Source organism: Vulpes vulpes, chromosome 11 (assembly GCF_048418805.1).
Source record: "Vulpes vulpes isolate BD-2025 chromosome 11, VulVul3, whole genome shotgun sequence".
Taxonomy (NCBI): domain Eukaryota; kingdom Metazoa; phylum Chordata; class Mammalia; order Carnivora; family Canidae; genus Vulpes; species Vulpes vulpes.
In genome coordinates, this window is record NC_132790.1 from 80,310,100 (window position 1) to 80,334,739 (window position 24,640).

Genomic DNA, 24,640 nt, shown 5'->3' on the forward strand with positions numbered 1-24,640 from the left:
GAGCTTTTGAATTATAATTATATAAGTGAGAGAAACAGAAATCTTTATTTGGAATGGAAAGGATGATGTGTTAGTGAACATCTTGTTTGTTTTATAGTTATATACTTCTTTGAGTTTGGTGTTTTAGGTCACCATGCATATGTAGGTATGGTAAAACCAAACCCTCAACTCTGTTAAAATCAATCAATTGTCAACAATTTGTTTTGTTCATGTAGTAATTGTTCTATTTCCATTATAATGTTTTATTTAACCAAGGTTATTACTATTACCCATAATGGATATGACATTGAGCAATTTGTTTAAACCTTTTAAAATCTTATTTTTTAAGTATTATAAAAAGGCTAATAAAATGAGAACAGAAATATAGTCCAACCTGCACCCTGATGTTTATAGCAGCAATGTCCACAATAGCCAAACTGTGGAAGGAGCCTCGGTGTCCATCGAAAGATGAATGGATAAAGAAGATGTGGTATATGTATACAATGGAATATTACTCAGCCATTACAAATGACACATACCCACTATTTGCATTTACGTGGAGGGACCTGGAAAATATTATGCTGAGTGAAATAAGTCAATTGGGAAAGGACAAACATTATATGGTCTCATTCATTTGGGGAATATAAAAATTAGTTAAAGGGAATAAAGGGAAAGGAGAAAAAATGAGTGAAAATATCAGTGAGGGTGACAAAACATGAGAGACACGTAACTCTGGGAAATGAACAAGGGGTAGTGGAAGGGGAGGTGGGTGGAGGGTTGGAGTGACTGGGTGACGGGCACTGAGGGGGGCACTTGGGATGAGCACTGGGTGTTATGCTAAATGCTGGCAAATTGAACTCCAATAATAATAATAATAAAGAAATACAGTCCATTTTATGAAATTGTAGTGGGTGGTAGGAGATAATATCCATGAAGTGTTAAGCACAGGTCTGACACATAATAAACACTCAGTAAATGAATTATGTTAATATTATTAATGATATAGTAAAACTGTGAGGATGTGTGTTTATGTTTGTGTTTTGCCTATAAAAGCTTGTTTATTTTTCATTAGGTTTGGTGCTTTAGAACAAAACCTCTTGGAGTTTCTGAAAACATTTAATGAGCAGACTTCACTAAACACACTGGCTTTAGAACTGAAGTAGTATGGAATCATATTATAAATATCTAATTTCGATTATTTGAAAATGAAATATTAAATGTGGGAACTTCCATTAGAAGAAGTGTAGATGGTCTTCGCCTGAAACATGTGAATGGAGGTCAATTAAAGCAACTAAAACTTGATTCTATACTTTTCTATTTTTTATGAATTTTTAAGATGGAAACCTTTGAAGGAAAGTTTCTTCTTCAGCAGAAAATATATGTTAGATATTATATATGGTTTAAAAATTCTTTTTCTGGGGTGCTTGACTGGCTCAGTCCATGGAGCATGCAACTCTTGATCTCAGGGTTGAAAGTTTGAGCCCCACATTGGGTCTAGAGATTACTTAAAAAAAAAATCTTTAACAAAAATTGAAAATTTTTTTTCTAACAATGATTCTTCTAGATTATCTCATGAGGCCTTTAAAATTTTCTTTTTTATACCTAGCCTAAAATGATAAACACTATTTTTAAAATATTATTTTTAGAGGTGGTATAAATACACAATGGAATATTACTGAGACACTAAAAAGATATCTTGCCATTTGCAACGACATAGTTGGAGGTAGAGTATATTATGGTAAGTGAAATAAGTCAGTCAGAGAAAGACAAATATGATTTCACTCATACGTGGAGTTTAAGAAACAGTATAGATGAACATATGGGGCAGGGGGAAGAGAGAGGGGAAAAAAACCATAAGAGACTTTTTAAGATAAAGAACAAACTAAGGGTTGATGAAGGGAGGTGGATGAGGGATGGGCTAGATGGCACTTGTGTGGAGTGTTGGGTGTTGTATGTAAGTGATAAATCACTGAATACTGCTCCTGAAACCAGTATTGTACTGGATGTTATATTAACTAATTAGAATTTAAGTAAAAATTTGAAGAAAAAAAAGAGAAAAGGTTAGAAACCAAAAAAATAAATAAAATATTCTATTTATTGAGGTATAATTGACCTAGATAACATTATATTAGTTTCAGACATACAAAATAATGATTAGATATTTGTGTATTTTGTGAAATGATCATCCATCATCATACATATTACAAATTTTTTTTCTTGTAATGAAAAATTTTAAGATTAACTCTCTTAGCAACTTCCAAATATGTAATACAGTTTTATTAATGGTAGTCACCATGCTATACATTACATCCCCATGATTTATTTACTTTGTAACTGGAAGTTTGTACCTTTTGACCAGTTTTACCCATTTCACCCATTCCTCACACCCTACCTCTGGCAACCACCAATCTGTTGTCTATGTCAATGAGCTTGGTTTTGTTTTTAGATTTGACATATAAGTGAGATCATACAATGTTTGTCTTTGTGTGACTTATTTCACATAGCATAATACTGTTGAGTTTCATCCATGTTATTGCAAATAGCAAGATTTCATTCTTTTTTATGGTTGCATAATATTCCTGTGCGCATGTATATCACATTTTCTTTATTTATCCATTAATGGAGACTTAAGTCATTTTCATATCTTGGCTCCTGTAAATAATGCTACAATGAACATGGTAATCCATATATGTTTTCAAGTTAAGTGTTTTCATTTTCTTGGATACATACACAGAAGTAGAATTGCTGAATCATATGATAGTTCATTTTTAATGTTTTAGGAACTTCCATACTGTTTTTCTATAGGCTACACCAATTTTCATTCCCAGTAACAGTGCAAAACAGTTACCTTTTCTCTACATCCTCTCTGAAACTATCATTTCTTGTCTTTTTGATACTAGCCATTCTAATAGGTGTAGGATTATATCTTATTGTGGTTTTGATTTACATTTCCCTGACCAGTAGTAATGTTAAGCCTCTTCTCATGTATCTGTTGGTCATCTGTATGTCTTCTTTGGAAAATGTCTATTCAAAAAAAAAAGTCTATTCAGATGCTCTGTCTTTTTTGTTTGATCAGACTGTCTTTTGCTATTGAGTTGTATGAGGTTGTTTTTTTTTGTTGTTGTTGTTGTTTTTTTTACATTTTTTGGACATTAACCCCTTATTGGATGTATCATTTGCAAATATTTTCTCTTATTAGGTAGGTTGCCTTTTCATCTTGGTTATGGTTTCCTTTGCTGTGCAAAACCTTTTTAGTTTGATATTATCTCAATAGTTTATTTTGCTTTTGTTTCCCTTGCTTGAGGAGACAGATCCAGAAGAAATACCACTAAGACCAATGACCAAGAGTTCACTGCCTATATTTTCTTTTTGGAGTTTTATGGTTTCAGGTCTCACATTTAGTTTATTTATTTATTTATTTATTTATTTATTTATTTATTTTTTATTGGTGTTCAATTTGCCAACATATAGAATAATACCCAGTGCTCATCCCATCAAGTGCTCCTCTCAGTGCCTGTCACCCAGTCACCCCCACGCCCCGCCCACCTCCCTTTCTACCACACCTTGTTCATTTCCCAGAGTTAGGAGTCTCTCAAGTTCTGTCTCCCTTTCTGACATTTCCCACTCATTTTTTCTCCTTTCCCCTTTATTCCTTTTCACTATTCTTTATATTCCCTAAATGAATGAGAGCATATAATGTTTGTCCTTCTCTGATTGACTCATTTCACTCAGCATAATACCCTCCAGTTCTATCCATGTCGAAGCAAATGGTGGGTATTTGTCGTTTCTAATGGCTGAGTAATATTCCATTGTGTACATATACCACATCTTCTTTATCCATTCATCTTTTGATGGACACCGAGTCTCCTTCCACAGTTTGGCTATTGTGGACATTGCTGCTATAAACGTCAGGGTGCAGGTGTCCCGGCGTTTCACTGCATCTGTACGTTTGGGGTAAATCTCCAGCAGTGCAATTGCTGGGTTGTAGGGAAGATCTATTTTTAACTCTTTGAGGAACATCCACACAGTTTTCCAGAGTGGGTGTACCTGTTCACATTCCCACCAACAGTGCAAGAGGGTTCTCTTTTCTCCACATCTTCTCCAACATTTGTTGTTTCCTGTTTTGTTCATTTTCACCATTCTCACTGGTGTGAGGTGGTATCTCATTGTGGTTTTGATTTGTATTTCCTTGATGGCAACTGATGCGGAGCATTTTCTCATGTGCTTGCTGGCCATGGTTATGTCTTCCTCTGTGAGATTTCTGAATCAAAAGAAGGTGTTTGGAAGGATTTCAAACACGTGGAGGTTAAGGACCATCCTGCTAAAAATGAAAGGGCCAACCAAGAAATTAGAGAAGAATTAAAAAGATTCATGGAAACTAATGAGAACGAAGATACAACCATTCAAAATCTTTGGGATGCAGCAAACACAGTCCTGAGGGAGAAATACATCACAATACAAGCATCCATCCAAAAACTGGAAAGAACTCAAGTACAAAAGCTAACCTTGCACCTAAAGGAGCTGGAGTAAAAACAGCAAATAGATCCTACACCCAGCAGAAGAGAGTTAATAAAGATTCGACCAGAACTCAATGAAATAGAGACCAGAAGAACTGTGGAACACATCAACAAAACCAGGAGTTGGTTCTTTGAAAGAATTAATAAGATAGATAAACCATTAGCCAGCCTTACTAAAAAGAAGAGAGAAAATACTCAAATTAATAAAATCATGAATGAGAAAGGAGAGATCACTACCAACACCAAGGAAATATAAACGATTTTAAAAACATATTATGAGCAGCTATACGCCAATAAATTAGGCAATCTAGAAGAAATGGATGCATTTCTGGAAAACCACAAACTACCAAAACTGGAACAGGAAGAAATAGAAAACCTGAACAGGCCAATAACCAGGGAGGAAATTGAAGCAGTCATCAGAAACCTCCCAAGACACAAAAGTCCAGGGCCAGATGGCTTCCCAGGGGAATTCTATCAAACGTTTAAAGAGGAAACCATACCTATTCTACTAAAGCTGTTTGGAAAGATAGGAAGAGATGGAATACTTCCAAACTTGTTCTACGAGGCCAGTATCACCTTAATTCCAAAACTAGACAAAGACCCCACCAAAAAGGAGAATTATAGACCAATATCCCTGATGAACACAGATGCAAAAATTCTCAACAAGACACTAGCCAATAGGATCCAACAATACATTAAGATGATTGTTCACCATGACCAAGTGGGATTTATCCCTGGGATGCAAGGCTGGTTCAACACTCATAAAGCAATCAATGTGATTGATCATATCAACAAGAGAAAAAACAAGAACGATATGATCCTCTCAGTAGATGCAGAGAAAGCATTTGACAAAATACAGCATCCATTCCTGATCAAAACTCTTCAGAGTGTAAGGATGGGGGAACATTCCTCAGCATCTTAAAAGCCATCTACTAAAAGCCCACAGAAAATATCATTCTCAATGGGGAAAACACTGGGAACCTTTCCCCTAAGATCAGGAACACAACAGGGATGTCCACTCTCACCACTGCTATTCAACATAGCATTAGAAGTCCTAGATTCAGCAATCAGGCAACAACAAGAAATAAAAGGCATTCAAATTGGCAAAGAAGAGGTCGAACTCTCCCTCTTCACAGATGACATGATACTCTACATAGAAAACCCAAAAGACTCCACCCCAAGATTGCTAGAACTCCTACAGCAATTCGGCAGTGTGGCAGGATACAAAATCAATGCCCAGAAATCAGTGGCATTTCTATACACTGAATAGACAATGAGACTGAAGAAAGAGAAATTAAGGTGTCAATCCCATTTACACTTGCACCCAAAAGCATAAGACACCTAGGAATAAACCTAACCAAAGAGGTAAAGGATCTATACCCTAAAAACTACAGAACACTTCTGAAAGAAATTGAGGAAGACACAAAGAGATGGAAAAATATTCCATGCTCATGGATTGGAAGCATTAATATTGTGAAAATGTCAATGGTACCCAGGGCAATGTACACATTTAATGCAGTCCCTATCAAAATACCATGGACTTTCTTCAGAGAGTTGGAACAAATCATCTTAAGATTTGTGTGGAATCAGAAAAAGACTCCGAATAGCCAGGGGAATATTAAAAAAGAAAACCATAGCTGGGGGCATCACAATGCCAGATTTCAGGTTGTACTACAAAGCTGTGGTCGTCAAGACAGTGTGGTACTGGCACAAAAACGGACACATAGATATCAATGGAACAGAATAGAGAATCCAGAAGTGGACCCTCAACTTTATGGTCAACTAATATTTGACAAAGGAGGAAAGACTATCCACTGGGAAAAAGACAGTCTCTTCAATAAATGGTGTTGGGAAAATTGGACATCCACGTGCAGAAGAATGAAACTAGACCATTCTCTTACACCATACACAAAGATAAACTCAAAATGGATGAAAGATCTTAATGTGTGACAAGATTCCATCAAAATCCTAGAGGAGAACACAGGCAACACCCTTTTTTTAACTTGGCCACAGTAACTTCTTGAAAGATACATTCATGAAGGCAAGAGAAAAAAAACCAAAAATGAACTATTGGGACTTCATCAAGATAGGAAGCTTTAGCACATCAGTGGAAACAGTCCACAAAACTAAAAGACAACCCACAGAATGGGAGAAGATATTTGGAAATGACGTATGAGATAAAGGACTAGTATCCAAGATCTATAAAGAATTATTAACTCAACAGCAAAGAAACAAGCAATCCAATCACAAAATAGGCCAAAGACATCACATTTAGGTCTTTAACACCTTTTGAGGTTTTTTTTTTATGATATGATATTCTTATGATATAAGAAAGTGATCCAGTTTCATTCTTTCACATGTAGCTGTCCAGTTTTCCCAACATCATTTGTTGAAGAGACTCTCTTTTCCCCATTGTATATTCTTGGCTCCTTTGTCTTAAATTAATTGACTATAGATGCATGGGTTTATTTCTGGGTTCTTTATTCCATTCAGTTGATCTTTGTGAATGTTTTATGTGAGTACCATACTGTTTTGATTACTACAGCTTTGTAATATACTTTGAAATCAGGAATCATAATACCTTTGTTATTTTTTCAGATTTGTTCTTTCTTTTCCCTCAAGATTGCTTTGGATATTTGGGGTCTTTTGTTCCATACAAATTTTACAATTTGTGAAATGCCTTTGTGAAAAGTGTGAAAAATGCCATTGAAATTTTGACTATAGAATTTATAGATTGCTTTGAGTAATATGGACACTATTCAACAATATTAATTCTTCTGATTTATGGGCACAGAATATATTCCCATTTATGTCTTTTTAAATTTCTTCTGTCCATGTCTTACAGTTTTGAGTGTACAGATCTTTTACCTCCTCTGTTAAATTTATTCTTAAGTACTTTATTCTTTCTGATGCAGTTATAAGTGGGATTGTTTTTTAATTTCTTTCTGATGGATTGTTATTAGCATATAGAAATGCAACAGATTGCTCTACATTAATTTTGTATCCTGCAGTTGTACTGAATTCATTTATTGCTTCCAATAGTTTTTAGGTGGATTCTTTAGGGTTTTCTACATATAGAGTCATGTTATATGCAAATAGTAACACTTTCAGTTCTTCTTTCCCAATTTGGATGCCTTTTAATTTCTTTTTCTTGCCTCATTGCTTTGGCTAGGATTTCTAGTACTATGTTGAATAAGACTGGCAAGAATAGACATCTTTGTCTTGTTCCTGATCATGGAGGTAAAATTTTCAGCTTTTGAGTATGATGTTAGCTGCAGGATTTTCATATATGGTCTTTATTAATTTGAGATATGTTCTCTTTATACCCACTTTATTGGTAGGTTTTATAAAAAATGGAGATTATCATATTATTTTTATCCTTCATGTTGTTAATGTGGTGTATCATGTTAATTGATTTATGGATGTTGAACCATCCTTGCATATCTGGAATAAATTCCACTTAGTCATGGTATATGATCCTTTTGTGGTATTGTTGAATTTGGTTTACTAATATTTTCTTGAATATTTTTGCATCCGTATTTACCAGGGATATTGGCCTGTAATTCTCCTTTTTTGATGTGTCCTAGTCTTGTTTTGGTGTCAAGGTAATGCCTCACAAAATGAGTTTGGAAGTTTTCTCTCCTTTTTTTGGTGGGGGAGAATTTGAGAAGGATTGGTATTAATTCCTCTTTGAATGTTTGTTAGAATTTACTTGTAAAGCTGTCTGGTCCTAGACTTTGGTTTGCAGGGAGTTTTAAATTACTGATTCCATCTTCTTACTAGTTTGATCTGTTCTGGTTTTCTATTTTAATTTCTATCATAATTCAGTCCTGAAAGATTGTATATTTCTAGGAATTTATCCATTTCTTCTAGGTTGTCCAATTTGTTGGCATATAAATGTTTGTAATAGTCTTTTATGATCCTTTGTGTTCCTGTGGTATTAGCCGTAACTTTCCCTTTTATTTTTTATTTTATTTATTTCACCTGTCTCTTTTTTTCTTGATGAGTCTAGCTAAAAGTTTGTCAATTTTGTTTATCTTTTTAAAGAACGAGGTCTTGGTTTTATTGATCTTTTCTATTGCCTTTTTAGTCTCAATTTAATTCTGCTCTGGTCTTTGCTTTTTCCTTAAATTAACTTTGGGCATTGTTTTTTCTTCTTTTTCTACTTACTTTAGGTGTAAACTTAGGTTGTTTATTTGGATTATTCTTTTTCTTAAGATAAGCCTATATCAGTATGAACTTTCTCCTAGAACTGCTTTTGCTGTATCCTAAAGTCTAGGATGTTATATTTCCATTTTTGTTTGTCTCAATATAGTATTTTTTTAATTTTACTTTTGATTTCTTCATTGACCTACTGGTTGTTCAATAATAGCATGTTGTTTAGTCTGCACCTATTTGTGAGTTGTCCAGTTTCCTTCTTGAAATTGATTTCTATTTTTATACCATTGTTGTCAGAAAGGATGCTTGATATGATTTCAGTCTTTTTAAATTTGTTAAGATTTGTTTTGTAGCCTAATAAAAGGATCTTCCCTGGATAATGTTCCATGTACACTTGAGAAGAAGGTGCAGTCTGCTGTTTTTGGATGGAATGTTCTATTTATATTTGTTAAGTCCATCTGGTCTAATGTGTCACTTAAAGCTGATGTTTTCTGGGTGATTTTTTTTGGTCAGTATGATCTATCCATTGATGTGAATGGGGTATTAAAGTCCCTTACTATTGTATTGATGTCTGTCTCTCCCTTTAGTCTGTTAATATTTCCTTTGCCTATTTAGGTGTTCCTATGTCGGGTGCACAAATATTTACAAATGTTGTATTGACCCCTTTATAATTATGTGATATTCTGTCTCCTTATTACAGTCTTTGTTTTAAAACTATTTGTCTGATATAAGAATAGCTACCCCAGCTTTTGTTTTGGTTTTCCTTTGCATGTAATATCTTTTTCCACCCCTTACCTTTCAGTCTGTGTATCCTTATTTTTTTTAAACATTTTTTTTAATCTTTATTTATTTATGATAGTCACAGAGAGAGAGAGGCAGAGACATAGGCAGAGGGAGAAGCAGGCTCCATGCATCGGGAGCCCGATGTGGGATTCGATCCCGGGTCTCCAGGATCGCGCCCTGGGCCAAAGGCAGGCGCCAAACCGCTGCGCCACCCAGGGATCCAGTCTGTGTATCCTTATATCTGAAGTGAGTCTCATAGGCAGCACACAGATTGGTCTTGTAGGTTTTTTTTTTTTTTTAAATCCTTTGGTCCACTTTATATCTTTTTTTCATATAATTAAGTATATTTACATTTAAAGTAATTATTTGAGGAGTTAAGATGGCAGAGGAGTGGGTGGGGGGTCCTAAGTTTGTCTCATCCCTTGAATACAAGTAGGTAGTTATCAAATCATTTTTGAACACCCGAGAAATTAATTGGAGGTCTGAGAAAACAAATACTGCAAGTCTACAAGTAGAAAAGTGATCACCTTTTGGAAGGTAGGGGTGTGGAGACTTGAATCTGGTGTGATATAGATGTGGGTAGGGTGGCGGGAGGGAGCCTATTTAAGGACACTTTTAGAAATCTGCTACATTGTGGGGTGTGCCTGGCTTAAAGGTGCTCAAGTGGCAAACTGGGGCAGAATCCTCCATGATCTGAGGATCCCCTGGGTCGCAAGAAGAATGGGTGTTGCCTAAGTGTGACACCATTCCCAGACATAGGAGTGTGGAAGCTGGCAGAGAACAGTCTAGGTGCCAGCTCTGTGTTGCCGTAAACTGTGAACTGCTGCCTTCTACCTCTTTCCTGGGGTGGGTCTGGCAAAAGGCAGAAGCATGGTGGGATTCTCCCTGGGAGGAACAGGGTGGGCCCATGCCACAGGAGTTCCAAAAATTTGGAATTTTGAAACTCAGTCAGAGATAAAAAAAAAAAAAATCTTGGGCACAAGCAGGGTGAACACAGGATTCTTATGGAAACCAGGAGACAAGAGTGATTTGTTGTTCTTCTATGAGGACTCTCTGAAGAGTGGGGGGCAAGAATTTTCAGCTCCTGGGCAAAAGAGTGGGGTGCTGCCATATTCATCCCACCTATCAGTGCTGAGAGCCTTTAGGGAGCAAAACAGTGCCACCTAGTGGAGTCTGGAGCTGCTTACACCAAGCTCTGCCTCCCTGTGCCCTGGAGGTGGATTTCCACTAGAACAAGCCCACCTGAGAATCAGCACAACAGGCCATCCCCCAGAAGACCAGCACAAGCAACTGGCTTGCACCAAGTTTACTGACCATAGAGGGCTGCAAAGCTTCAGCTGTAGGGGAAAATAGTATCTAGCATCCTTTGTACTTCTCTGGTTTATTATTATTATTGTTTCAGTTATTTTCTTATTTTTTCAATTCTTTTAATTCTTTTTTAATTTAAATTTTTATGTATACTTTATATATGTTTATTTTTGTTTTACTGATATATATATATATATATATATATATATATATATATATATATATATATCATCCTTTCTTCCTTTCTCCCCCCCTTCTTTATTTTGGGATCTAGTTTGTTTTAATAAGCAGACCAGAACACATCCAGGATCTAGTTTCTTTTGTTTTTATTGGTTTTTTTTTCCTCTTTTCTTTTATTAACCAAATGACAAGATGACGAAATTCACCCCAAAAGAAAGAGCAGGAGGTAGTATTCAGCCAGGAATTTGATCAAATATAGATATAAGTAAGATGTCTGAATTAGAATTTAAAACAATGATTACAAGAATACTAATTGAGCTTGAAAAACAAACAGAAGACACTAGTGAATCCCTTACTATAGAGATAAAATCAACTGCAAAAAAAAAAAAAAAAACCTAAAATCTAGTCAGGTTGAAATTAAAAATGCTATAACCAATTATAGTCCCAAATGGAGGCCATTAAAACAAGGATGAGTGAAGCAGAAGAGTGAATCAAAATATAGATGATAAAATTAAGGAAAATAAGGAAGCTGAAAAGAAGAAGGAAAGAAAACTATGCAATCACAAAGATAGACTTAGGTAATTCAGCAATTCCATAAAGCAAAATAATATCTATATTATCAGAGTCTCAGAAGAAGAGTACGGGAGAAAAAGGGGCAGAATGTTAATTTGAACAAATTATAGCTGAGAACTTCCCTATCTGGGGAAGGAAACAGGCATTCAAGTCCAAGAGGCAACAGAGAACTCCCCTTAAAATCAACAAAAATAGGTCAACACCATGACGTATTATAGTGAAACTTGCAAATTGCAAAGATAAAGAGAAAATTCTGAAATCACCTTGGGAGAAGAAGTCTTTAACCTATAAGGATAGATACAGGCTGGCAGCAGACCTGTCCACAGAGACCTGGCAGGGCAGAAAGCACTGGCTTGTTATATTCATTGTACTAAATGCAATAAATATGCAGCCAAAAATCTTTTATCCAGCAAAGCTATTATTCAAAATATCATTTAGAAGGAGAGATAAAAAATTTCCAAGACAAAAACTAAAGGACCTGCAAGAAATATTAAAGGAGACTCTTTGAGTGGAAAGAGAGACCAAAGCTAACAAAGAGTAGAAAGAAAGAGAAACAATCTACAGGAACAGTGACTTTACAGGAACAGGTAATACGATGGCCCTAAATTCATATCTTTCAATAATTACTCTGAATGTAAATGGACTAACTGCTCCAATCAAATGACATAGGGTATCAGAATAGATTAAAAAAAAATAAGATCCATCAATATGCTGCTTATGAGACTTAGTCCCAAAGGTCACTTCCAGATGAAAAGTGAGAGGGCAGAGAAGCATTTATCATGCTAATGGACACCAAAAGAAAACTGGGGAGGTAATCCTTATATCAGACAAGTTAGATTTTAAACTGAAAATTGTAATAAAAGATGAAGAAGTGGGCAGCTTTCAAGTCCCACGCCAGGCTCCCTGCATGGAGCCTGCTTCTCACTCTGCCTGTGTCTCTGCCTCTCTCTCTCTCTGTGTTTCTCATGAATAAATAAATAAAATAAAAAAAAAAAGATGAAGAAGGACACTAAATTATAATAAAGGGGTCTATTCAACAAGGAGACAATTGTAAATATCTATGTCCCTAACTTGGGAGCATCCAAATATATAAGTCAATGACAAACTTAAAGAAGCTCATTGATAATAACATAATAATAGTAAGGGACTTTAAGACCCTACTCACAGCACTGGACAGATCACCTAAGCAGAAGATCAACAAGGAAACAAGGGCTTTAAATGACACTTGGACCAGGTGGACTTCACAGATGTGTTTAGAGCATTTCATCCTAAAGCAGCAGAATACACATTCCTCTCAAGTGTACATGGAACATTCTCCAGAATAGATCACATACTGGATCACAAATCAGGTCTCAACCAGTATGAAAGGATTGAGATTATACCATGCATATTGCAAAACCATAATGCTTTAAAACTTGAACTCAATTAACAAGAGAAAATTTGGAAGGAACACAAATACATGAAGGTTAAAGACCATCCGACTAAAGAATGAATGGATCAACCAGGAAATTGAAGAAGAATTTAAAAAATACAAGCAAATGAAAATGAAAACATGATGGTTCAAAACCTTTGGGATGCAGCAAAGGCAGTCCTAAAAGGGAAGTAGATAGGAATACAGGCCTTCCTCAAGAAGCAAGAAAAGTCTCAAATATACCATCTAATCTTATACCTAAACAAGCTGGAAAAAAGAACAATAAATAAAGCCTAAATTTAGCAGGAGAAGAGAAATATTAAAGATTAAAGCAGAAATCAATGATACAGAAATTAAAAAAACAGTAGAACAGATCAATGCAACTAGGAACTGGTCTTTATTTTGTTTGTTTGTTTTGTTTTTGTTTTTTATTTAAATTCAATTTGCTAACATATAGTATAATACCCAGTGCTCATCCCAGTAAGTGCTCTCCTCAGTGCCCATCACCCAGCTACCCCATGGTTCTTTGAAAGAATTAACAAGATTGATAAATCCCTAGCCAGATTTATCAAAAAGAAAAGAGAAAGGACCCAAATAAAATCATGAATGAAAGAGGAGAAATCACAACCAACACCAAAGAATGATAAATAATTATAACAGAATATTCTGAGCAGTTATATGCCAACAAATTAGGCAATCTGGAAGAAATGAATGTATTCCTACAAACATATAAACTACCAAAACTGAAACAGGAAGAAATAGAAAACGTGGACAGATCCATAATCAGCAAAGAAATTGGGTCAGTGATAAAAAAAAAATCTTCCAACAGGGAGTCTGGGGTGGCTCAGTGGTTGAGTGTCTGCCTTCAGCTCAGGTCATGATCCTAGAGTCCTGGGATCAAGTCCTGCACTGGGTTCCCCGCAGGGAGCCTGCTTCTCCCTTTGCCTGTGTCTCTGCCTCTCTATGTCTCTCATGAATGAATAAAAATCTTTTAAAAAGTCTCCCAACAAACAAGAGTCCAGGGCCAGATGGGTTCTACCAAACATTTAAAGAAGAATTAATACCTATTCTTCTAAAACTGTTCCAAAAAATAGAAATGGAAGGAAAACTTCCAAACTCTTTCTGTGAGGCAAGCATTACCTTGATCCCAAAACCAGACAAAGGTCCCAACAAAAAGGAGAATTAGAGATCTCTGATGAACATGGATACAAAAATTCTCAACAAGATACCATCTAATCAGATTCAACAATACATTAAAAGGATTATCTACCACAAACAAGTGAGATGTATTCCTGGGCTACAGGCCTGGTTCAACATTGGCAAATCAATCAATGTGCTATACCACATTAATAAAAGAAACGATAAGAATCCTATGATCTCAACAGATGCAGAAAAAACATTTGACAAAATATAGCATCCTTTCCTGAGAAAAACTTTGCACAATGTAGAGATAGAGAGAACATACTTCAACATCATAAAAGCCATATACAAATGACCCAGAGCGAATATCATCCCCAATGGAAAAAAACTGAGAGCTTTTCCCCCAAGGTGAGGAACATGACAGGCATGTCCACTCTCACCACTGTTGTTCAATGTAGTACTGGAAGCCTAAGCCTCAGCAATCAGATGACAAAAAGAAATAAAAGGCATCCAAATTGGCAAAGAAGTCAAACTCTCACTTTTTGCAGATGACATGATACTGTCTGTAGAAAACCTGAAAGACTCCACCAAAAAAACTGCTAGAACTGGTACAGGAATTCAGTAAAGTCACAAGATATAAAATCAATGCACAGAAGTCTATTGCATTTCTATACACTAACAATGAAGCAGCAGAAAGATAAATCAAGGAATTAATCCCATTTACAATTGTACAAAAACCATAAGATACCTAGGAATAAACCTACTAGAAGGTAAAAGATCTGTACTCTGAAAACTATAGACTACTTATGAAAGAAATTGAGGAAGACACAAATAAATGGAAAAACATTCCATGCTCATGAACTGGAAGAACAAATATTGTTAAAATGTATATAGTGCCCAAAGAAATCTATACATTCAATGCAATCCCTGTCAAAATACCATGAGCATTTTTCACAGAGCTGGAACAAACAATTCTAAAATTTGTGTGGAACCAGAAAAGACCCTGAATAGCCAAAGGAATATTGAAAGACCAAAGATGGAAGCATCACAATTCTGGACTTCAAGCTGTATTACAAAGCTGTAATCATCAAGACAGTGTGGTACTGGCACAAAAACAGACACACAGATCAATGGAACAGAATAGAGAACCCAGAAATGGACCTTCAACTCTATGGTCAACTAATCTTTGACAAAGCAGGAAAGAATATCCAATGGAAAAAAATTGGTGTTGAGAAAACTGGACAGTCACATGCAGAAGAATGAACTGGACCATTTTCTTTCACATACACAAAAAATAAACTAAAAAATGGATGAAAGACCTAACTGTGAGACAGACATCCATCAAAATCGCTACCTGATGGTGGCCGCTATCTCCCGCGGCTGCATGGCCATGAAGGAGGTGGACGAGCAGATGCTCAACGTGCAGAACAAGAGCAGCTGGATCTTCGTCGAGTGGATCCCCAACAACGTCAGGATGGCCGCGTGCGACATCCCGCCGCGAGGCCTGAAGATGTTGGCCACCTTCATCGGCAACAGCACGGCCATCCAGGAGCTGTTCAAGTGCATCTCGGAGCAGTTCACGGCCATGTTCCGGCGCAAGGCCTTCCTGCACAGGTACCCGGGCGAGGGCATGGACGAGATGGAGTTCACCGAGGCCGAGAGCAACATGAACGACCTGGTGTCCAAGTACCAGCAGTACCAGGACGCCACGGCCGACGAACAGGGGGAGTTCGAGGAGGAGGAGGGCTAGGACGTGGCCTAAGAACTTCTCAAATAAATTTTGCATCTTTAGTGACCTTCTGTTGTCCTCAATCAAGCGTGGTCTTTCTATTTGTATACTATAGTGCTCCGTTTTGCCTCTGTCAGAAATTCACTGTTGATGTTATAATGTGGAACTCCTAAAAATTACAGTATTGTCTAAGATATCTATACTAATAAAAAAGCATGTGTCCAAAAAAAAAAAAAAAGCCTTTGGGAGGTAATTAGACTTAGGTGGAAAAAAAGAAAAAAAGAAGAAAAGCTAGCGTCAGGTAGAGAACAGGTAGCAACCTCTTTGATCTTGGATGCCATTATTTCTTGCTAGCCACATCTCCAGAAGCAAGGGAAATAAAAGCATAAATGAACTATTGGGATGTCATTAGGACAAAAAGCTTTTGCACAGCAAAGGAAACAATCAGCAAAACTAAAAGGCAACCTATAGAATGGGAGAAGATGTTTGCAAATGACTCATCAGATAAAGGGCTAGTATCCAAAATCTATAAAGAACTTATCAATCTTAACAACCCAAAACCAAAAAAACCCAGTCAAGAAATGGGCAGAAGACATGAACAAACATTTCTCCAAAGAAGACATGCAAATGTCCAACAGTCACATAAAAAAATGCTCAGCATTACTCAGCATCAGAGAAATACAAATCAAAACCATAATGAGATCCCACTTCACACCACTCAGAATGGGTAAAATTAACAACTCAGGAAACAACAAATGTTGGAAGTGAAGAAAAGGGAATTTTCTTACACTGCTGGTGTGAAGGCAAACCGGTGCAGCCACTCTGGAAAGTGGTCTGGAGGTTTCTTAAAAAGTCAAAAATAGAACTACCCTATGACCTAGCAATTTCATGACTAGTTATTTATCCAAAGGATACAAAATGGTGATTAAAAAAGGGTACATGCATGCCAATGTTTATAGCATCAATGTCCACAATAGCCAAACTATAGAAAGAGCCCAGATGTCCAACAACAGATGAATGGATAAAGATGTGTTATATATACACAATGGAATAGTACTCAGCCATCAAAAAGAATGAAATATTGCCATTTGCAATGACATGGATGGAACTAGAGGGTATGATGCTAAGTGAAATAAGTAAGAGAAAGATAGATACCATATGGTCTCACTCATTTGTGGAACTTAAGAAACAAAACAGGTGAACATAGGGGAAGGAAAGGAAAAATAAAATAAAAACAGAGAGGGAGGCAAAGCATACGAGGCTCTTAACACTAGGCAACAAAGAAAGGGTTGCTGGAGGGGAGGTAGGTGTGGGGATGTGGTAATTGAATGATGGGCATTAAGGAGGGCACTTGATGTAATGAGCACTGGGTGTTATATGCAACTGATGAATCACTAGATTTTACCCCTGAAACTAGTAATATACTATTAATTAAATTGAATTCAAATAAAATAAACAAAATAATTATTGGTAGGTATTTGCTTACTGCCATTTTGTTTTCTAGCTGTTTTTGTTGTTTCTCTTTGTTCCTTTCTTATTTTCTTACTCTTTTCATATATAGTTTAATGACTTTCTTTAGTGATATGCTTTTATTCCTTTCTCTTTAACTGTTGTGTATTTACTATAGGTTTTTGCTTTGTGTACTGAGTGGCTCACCTATAAAAACTTGTTTATAAGCAGTCTATCTTCCTTTGTTTTTTTTTATTTTTTTATTATTATTTATGATAGTCACACATAGAGAGAGAGAGAGAGAGGCAGAGACACAGGCAGAGGGAGAAGTAGGCTCCATGCACTGGGAGCCCGACGTGGGATTCGATCCCGGGTCTCCAGGATCGCACCCTGGGCCAAAGGCAGGCGCTAAACTGCTGCACCACCCAGGGATCCCTCTCTCTTCCTTTGATAACAAGTTTGATCTATTCTAAAGCTCAACATTTTTACTTCCTCCACCATATTTTATGTTTTTGATGTCACATTTTACATATTTTTATCTTGTGTATTCCTTAACTAATTACTTTAATCATAGTTATTTTTACTTTTTTAAGTTATTACTATTATTACTATACTATTTTTACTTTTTTAACTTTCCTACTAGCTTTATAAGTGACTTGAGACCTCAGAATCTCAGGAAAGGTTTAGAGTCAGCTCTTAGATGTGTGTTTAATTAAAAGCTGCCCCTCATGCTGCAGCTATGATGATGAGCTAATTGGCTTCTTTCACAGAAAGATTGAATTCCTGAGTCTATTGTCTTTTGCTGTGCCCTGGGATAGCTGTTTATAAGCTCCTTCCTTATTGGTTACATCCTCTAGTACTCATGAGTATAAGCCCTGTGGGGCCCAGAAATATAAGCCCCTGTCCTCCAGAGCCAGGCAATCAAGGGATGTCCCTTGTGTAGCTGCTGCAAAAATTGAGTCACCAGATATAAAAGCCAGGAACCCAGTTGTGTATAGAATCTCCCTTCTGGGAGATGCTGGCCCTCTAGGAGGAGAGACCAAAGATAGTACCTGCCTAAATGAAGTGGGGGAAAGGAAAAGAAAAAAAAATGAGAAAAAAAAAGAAAAAGAAAAAATATGACACCTTCTGGCTTTAACAAGGCAGAGGAAGAGTATACAGGAGCCCACCGGATGGAGCATAAAAATGGCCCCTGAGGGAAAGGAGAAAAAAAGATGGTGTCTGTCAGCTTTAGCAAGGCAGAGAGCAGGCAGGAAGATAGTTCTTACCAGTCTCTCTCTCACCCTGGAGAGTATCCTATCAGGCCCCTGCCAAATGCTTTAAATTAGGAAATGAGTCTTTCACATGAAGTCTGGGCACTTTGCAAAATGCTGCTTCTAGCAGGGCCCTGGGGTGGGTGAGTCTGCATGTGGGACCTGTAAGAGATGTTCCGTGGTTCACCACAGTCTTGTGGGTCTCAAGGACACAAGCCCTGCTGGTCATCGAGTCAGATGTTTGCAGACTCATCTTTCAGGTGCCAGTCTAAAAGTTGGGGTGTCTGATGTAGCATATAAACCCTTCACTCCTCAGGTTTTGAGTTTCCTTTGGGTTATGGAGGTAGAGTTTATGGTGAGATTGTATCTCAGCTTCTCCTACCAAATGTGGTTTTCATCTCATTTGCCCAATGTTAAGGGGATGTTCACCAGTTTTTAGAGGGTTTTTTGGGAGGAATTTTTTATGTACATAGCTATAGATTTGATGTATCAACAGGAGGAGATGAGTTCAGGATCTTGCTATATCACCACCTAAACCTTGATAAACATTTATATGAGAATATTTATCTATTGTCCTAGGTTTCACAATTTTTATACTCTACACATCTCTCTCTCTCTCTCTCTCTCTCTTAAAGGTTTTATTTATTTATTCATGAGAGACAGAGAGAGAGAGAGAAGCAGAGATAGGCAGAGGGAGAAGCAGACTCCATGCAGGGAGCCTGATGTGAGACTTGATCCCATATCCTGGGATCATGCCCTGAGCCAAAAGCAGATACTCAACCGCTGAGCCACCCAGGCATCCCACTCTACATATCTCAAATATAACGTGCTATTGAAATTGCACTAACATTACAGGTAAAAAAAAAATCTTTATCAAAAAGATTTAAAGATGCTGGCTGGAAGTGCCCAAAGCCTTATCTCTTGGTGGAATTATAACCAAGGACCTCACTGCTAGAGTCAAATCTTCATTCACCAAGGAGTTTTGGCTAGGCGAGAAATTTGTGACAAAATATGCTTGGTTTTAGAAGTATTCTTGATCAACATAAAGGAGACCAGAAACAGGAAGATGAACACTCAGGTGGTCTCTGGCTCTTTTTGTCTTCCATCTATGTGCCATTCATTCATTTGGTCTTCACCAATGCTGAGCCTGTTTGCTATTTCCTGGGAGCTTAAGATCCATGGTAAGAAAAAACAACCTTACTTTGCACTCTGAAAATTTAGAGTCCAGGGAGAATACTAGGAGTAATAAAACAAATTGTGAGAGTCAATGTAAACTTATAGGTGTGGGAAGAGTTACATAAGAGGAATTCCTAGTAAATGAGAACCTAGGCAATGGAGCCTTAACCTGGCTGGGAAAGTCAGGAAACCTTTCCTGGGAAGAAGCCATTTGAGCTAAAACCTGAAAGAATGAGATGGAATTCCAAGATGAAAAGACCCTTTGGTAATATGGAACTTCACGAGTGCAAAGGGCTTGAAAGAAGGAAGCAATGGCCAGATTGCTGGAGAAGTGGGCAGGAGCCAGAGCATTCAGGGCTTTGTAGACTGCATTAAAGGGTGTCCCAGGGTGCCTGAGTGGCTCAGTTGGTTAAGCATTTCACTTTAGCTCAGGTCATGATCTCAAGGTCCTGGGATTAAGCCCCGTATTGGGCTCAGCAGGGAAGTCGGTTTGTCCCTCTCCCACTCCTCTGCCCCTCCCCTCTGCTTGTGTTCTCCCTCATTCTCTCAAATAAATAAATAAATAAGATATATATGTTTTTAAAAGAATGTCCCTCATTATCCCCAAAGCAATGAGAAGACTTTCAGCATTTTGACTAGTGGTATGACATGGTCAGATTTACATTTTGAAAAGATGCCCATTCTGGCTACAGGTAGAGAATTGGATTATAGGGGACAAAAGTGATTCAGGGGATATTGTTTAGGAGGCTACTTTTAAATCCACACAAAATATGAGAGTGGCTTGAATTACATCATGCAGGATATGGAGAGAAAAGGCTAGATTTGAGAAGACTTGGATATGGAGGATGGGGGCAAGGGAGGCCTAGCTTTCTGTGCTAGGAGACTGTAGGGATGGGCATGCCATTTGCTGAATTAGGGAGCAATAAAAGGTGAAAGACTGGTTTTCAGGAAACGATCATGAGACTTTGTATGTGATAAATTGAGTTTGAAGTTTATTTGAGGCTGCTGAAAGGAGCTCTCAAGTAAGCTTTTGGGTTTTGGTGTCTGTCCAAGGCTTCCCTCCATCAGGCTACCACTGTGCCTGGCTTCTTGAGACACATTTTAATTCCTCTAAGAACCTTTCGTAGGAACCTGCCTTGGATTTAGACCCTGGGGCTGCATTCTCTGGCCCTGGCCTCCTTGAAGTTGCACAACAGGCCTCACCCCCCCCTCCCCACACAGAAGGGCCTTGAGCCTTAGCCTGGTGGTGTAGTTCTCTTTCCTCTACCTTGAGCTACAGGTGGAAGTAACTCCTAGAAGTAGTTTCCTCACCTCTAGTCTATTTCTTTCCATTCTATCCAGCCTGTCTAAACTATATTCACCAGCAGGCTTTTAGGTTTGATTCTATTTACTCTTCATCTGAGGGCATGAGCCTGTTTGAGGGGACTTTAGTGGTGACCCCTATTCCTAGGGGCCTATTAGTTTCTGGTTGCCTCTCAGCTGTCTCCAGCACAGATTTCTTGTCTCATTCTATTTTAGCTGGAGCAACTTATTACCTCATGGTGAATTTCTTGTTTCTTTTCCTGAAATTACTGTAGTTCTCAGCTTATGGGCAGAACTAAGAATATTGACAGGTCTTAGGGTATATCACATCCCCAAGTCCTATTTGGCAACTCGGCACCCAGGTAGCTACCTCAAAATGAATGTCTAGCATCTGTTAACTTCAATTTTAGAACAGAAAAATACTCGACAAATATAGTGATAATTACAGACCATTCCTTCCCAGAAGAGCAGGGTCATCTTCAGTATATAAAAGCCTTTTTTTTTTTTTAAACAATTGATTGATTGGTTTACTGATCATTTATTTGACAAAGATTTCCTGGGCTTGTTCTCAGGGTTTGAATTAGGTTGGAGGAATTACTTGTACATCTTTCATTTACAAATTGACCAAAGAAATCTTTGTTCTCCAGTTAACACAGGAAAAATAAATAGCTCAGACGCTCCTGGCAGCAATAGAGTTAATTAATTTTGACCCAATTTTTCCAAAACTTAATTCTTAAAAAAAAAAAAAAAAAAAAACCAACACTTATTCACTTGCTAGAAGCACTTTACTGATTTATTTCTCAACATCCCACTCCTGGTCATTAAAAATGATGACTGAAATGTTTAAAAACCTGTAAGCTTCATTCACAATTCTGTGTGAATCTACCTTGTCATAAGATTTTTATTTTTATCTACCTTAAGTTTAGACTACAGAGATAAGTTGGCTTACTGTGACAACTTTTAATTATGTAGAAGTAAGTTTCCTTGACATATAGTTTAATTTATCTGCATTTTATCTCAAATATATCTGCAATAAAAAATGAGATATTTCTCAGTGGTTTCCAACTATCACTGTGAATTATGTAAGAAATGAAGAGCGTTGTTTTCTGTTTGCTGTATGAGGAAACTGAGTCATAGAGCAGTTAAATAAGTATTAAAGATCACCCAATGTCTGTAGCTGCAGAAACTAATAAATTCTCTGCTGGAAATAAAATGCTTCAAATGAATATAGCTACCTCTGATCAGTCTCCATGGATTCTTCCATGATAATTCATTTTATAATACTTTTTCCTCATTTTGAGTTCCCTTCACGTACTAAAAATCATGGTCATTCTCATATTGCTTATTTTTGTTCAAATTTTGTTTATAATTACTTAAAATTGCTTTTCATCTATATGTGGTTTTGATCATAGACTGTGGCTGCTAGAGAGCAAGGACCACACTTATTTATTTATTTTTAATCTCCTTAGTGTATAGAGTACAAAGATTAGCATATAATCAGGGGTCAGTAGATTTTAGTTGATTGCAGCTCTGTGTTTTCCATACTGTATTTTTTTTTAAAAGATTTTATATATTTATTCATGAGAGACACAGAGAGAGAGAGACAGAGACAGAGGCAGAGGGAGAAGCAGATTCCACGAAGGGACACTCGATCTCGGTACCACGGGATCACACCTTGAGCCGAAGGCAGATGCTCAACCACTGAGCCACCAAGGCGTCCCTACCATTCTGTATTGTTTTGACTGAAAAGTTTCTGAAATTTCTGACAAAACTCTGCTGGTGGTCAGTGAAGTAACCCAAGACCAAAGAGGATTCCTGCTTGAATCTTACACATTGCCCTGTCTGTGGGCTGATACTGTTAAGAGAAGAAAATTATTTTAGGCTGAGCATTTGAAAAATTTGCAATGTAAAGGTTTTGCCAGTGTGTTAGAACTGAAGGCGGGTCTTCTGATTTCAAATCCCATACTTTGTCTACCTGTTTCTTTACTCCTTAAAAAGCAGAAAATTTGGGCTATGGGGTCAACTTTCCTCCAGCTTTGAGAATGTGTATAGCAACATTCCCTAATGTTTCCTAAACATTTCCTAATGAGGGAAGCAAATACTTTTCACCTAACTAATATGCTTTCATGTTAATCCATAAATTTACTAGGATTATTCAATGTTGAGAAATTCCAATAGTGTAAGTAAAAAAAAATTCAAAGCTTTGATTTAATTCTTGCCAGTGTGGGAATGTCCTACTTTTGTTTTTGCACATACGTATTTTAATTTATGTTCCAGTTTACGAACAGTCAGTTGAAATATTAGTCCCAAGTCAAGGTCAAACACCTCACACAAAGAATAGCATTTCTCTAAAGTGCAGTACTTCTGTGCAGTTGAAGTGTATATTTCATGAGCAGAACTCATTGATCTGATTCTATAATACTCACAAAACTCAGGCTCCTTTCGAAGCAATAGTGATAATGCTCTCTAACAAATATGGAGTCATCTGTGTTCCACTTCTTTATACATTACCTCATTTGGTCCTCATAATGGCTTTGTTAGTTGGGTAGAAGAGTTATAATGATTATTAACATGCACATTTGAAATCAGGGATCTCAAAGCCATAGTTATGTGGCTAAGAACATGAGTTCTGGGTTCAAATCTTAGTTTTATTACTAACTAATTCTATGACATTGGGCAAATAAAAACTTTCTCAGTATCAAAACTTTGGAAGTGGAGAAAACACTATCACCTGGTTCCTAGAAAATTAAATCAGTTAAAGGATCTAAAGTCCTTAGCATATCACCTGGCACATACAGAAAGCTCAATAAATAAAACTCTTAGTATTAATCCAACTAAACCTCTCTCTCTCTCTCTGTCTCACACACAGACACACAGACCCATACACATACACCCCACACGCACGTTACCAACAACCAACAAATGAGTGGAACAACATTTATATATTCTTTCTTTTCAGTCACTCTTTGGATGATCTCATGCAGTTGTATGGCTTTCAATACTATTAATTCATTGATGACTTCCAAATATATATCTCCAATCTGTACCTCTCCCCTGAACTTGTATATCCAACTACCAACTTGAGATCTCCTTCTGGATGTCTAATAGCATCTAAAATGTAATGTACCCTGATGTGAGCTCCTGCAATTTTCCCCATCCTGGGTAATGGTTAACTCCATTCTTCACCAATTGCTCAGGTCACAAATCCTGGTATCCTTCTCAGCTTTTCCTTGTATTCCTTACTTCTTTCATACTACACATTGGGTTCAGAAGTAAATTATGTTGCTACTACCTTCAAAATACACCCAGAATGCTATCACTTTCCACTACTCCCTACTTACCACTATATATCATATCATACATTATACTATTTCATCTTGTTTATTGTCTGCTTCCCTTGTTAGAAGGAAAGCTTCATGACGGTAAATAATTTTTTCATTTTATATACAAATTCTCTATGCTTAATACAGTCCCTGACATATAACAGGTACTCAGTAAATAATTTGATGAATGAATGAATGAATGAATGAGTGAATACTTATTTAATAGGTGAAAAAAGCTTCACAGAAGCTGATTAACTTGTCTAAGAACAGGAGTAAGTAATGGCACCTAGGTTTATGTGGCCCCAAAACCCACATTTATAAGTACTACACATTTTGCCAGGGTTAATTTCTGGATATTG

The 24,640-nt window shown here is 37.0% G+C and overlaps 2 protein-coding genes across 4 annotated transcripts in view; both read left to right on the forward strand.

The window, feature by feature from the left end:
* Positions 1-24,640, forward strand: part of TMEM108 (transmembrane protein 108) — a 640,726-nt gene that overhangs the window by 24,066 nt on the left and 592,020 nt on the right. The window lies entirely within an intron of this gene.
* LOC112932547 (tubulin beta chain-like) lies at positions 15,356-15,822 on the forward strand. The gene has a single exon (XM_026015529.2). It carries the CDS (start codon positions 15,356-15,358, stop codon positions 15,797-15,799), a length of 444 nt encoding a protein of 147 aa, XP_025871314.2. The 3' UTR covers positions 15,800-15,822.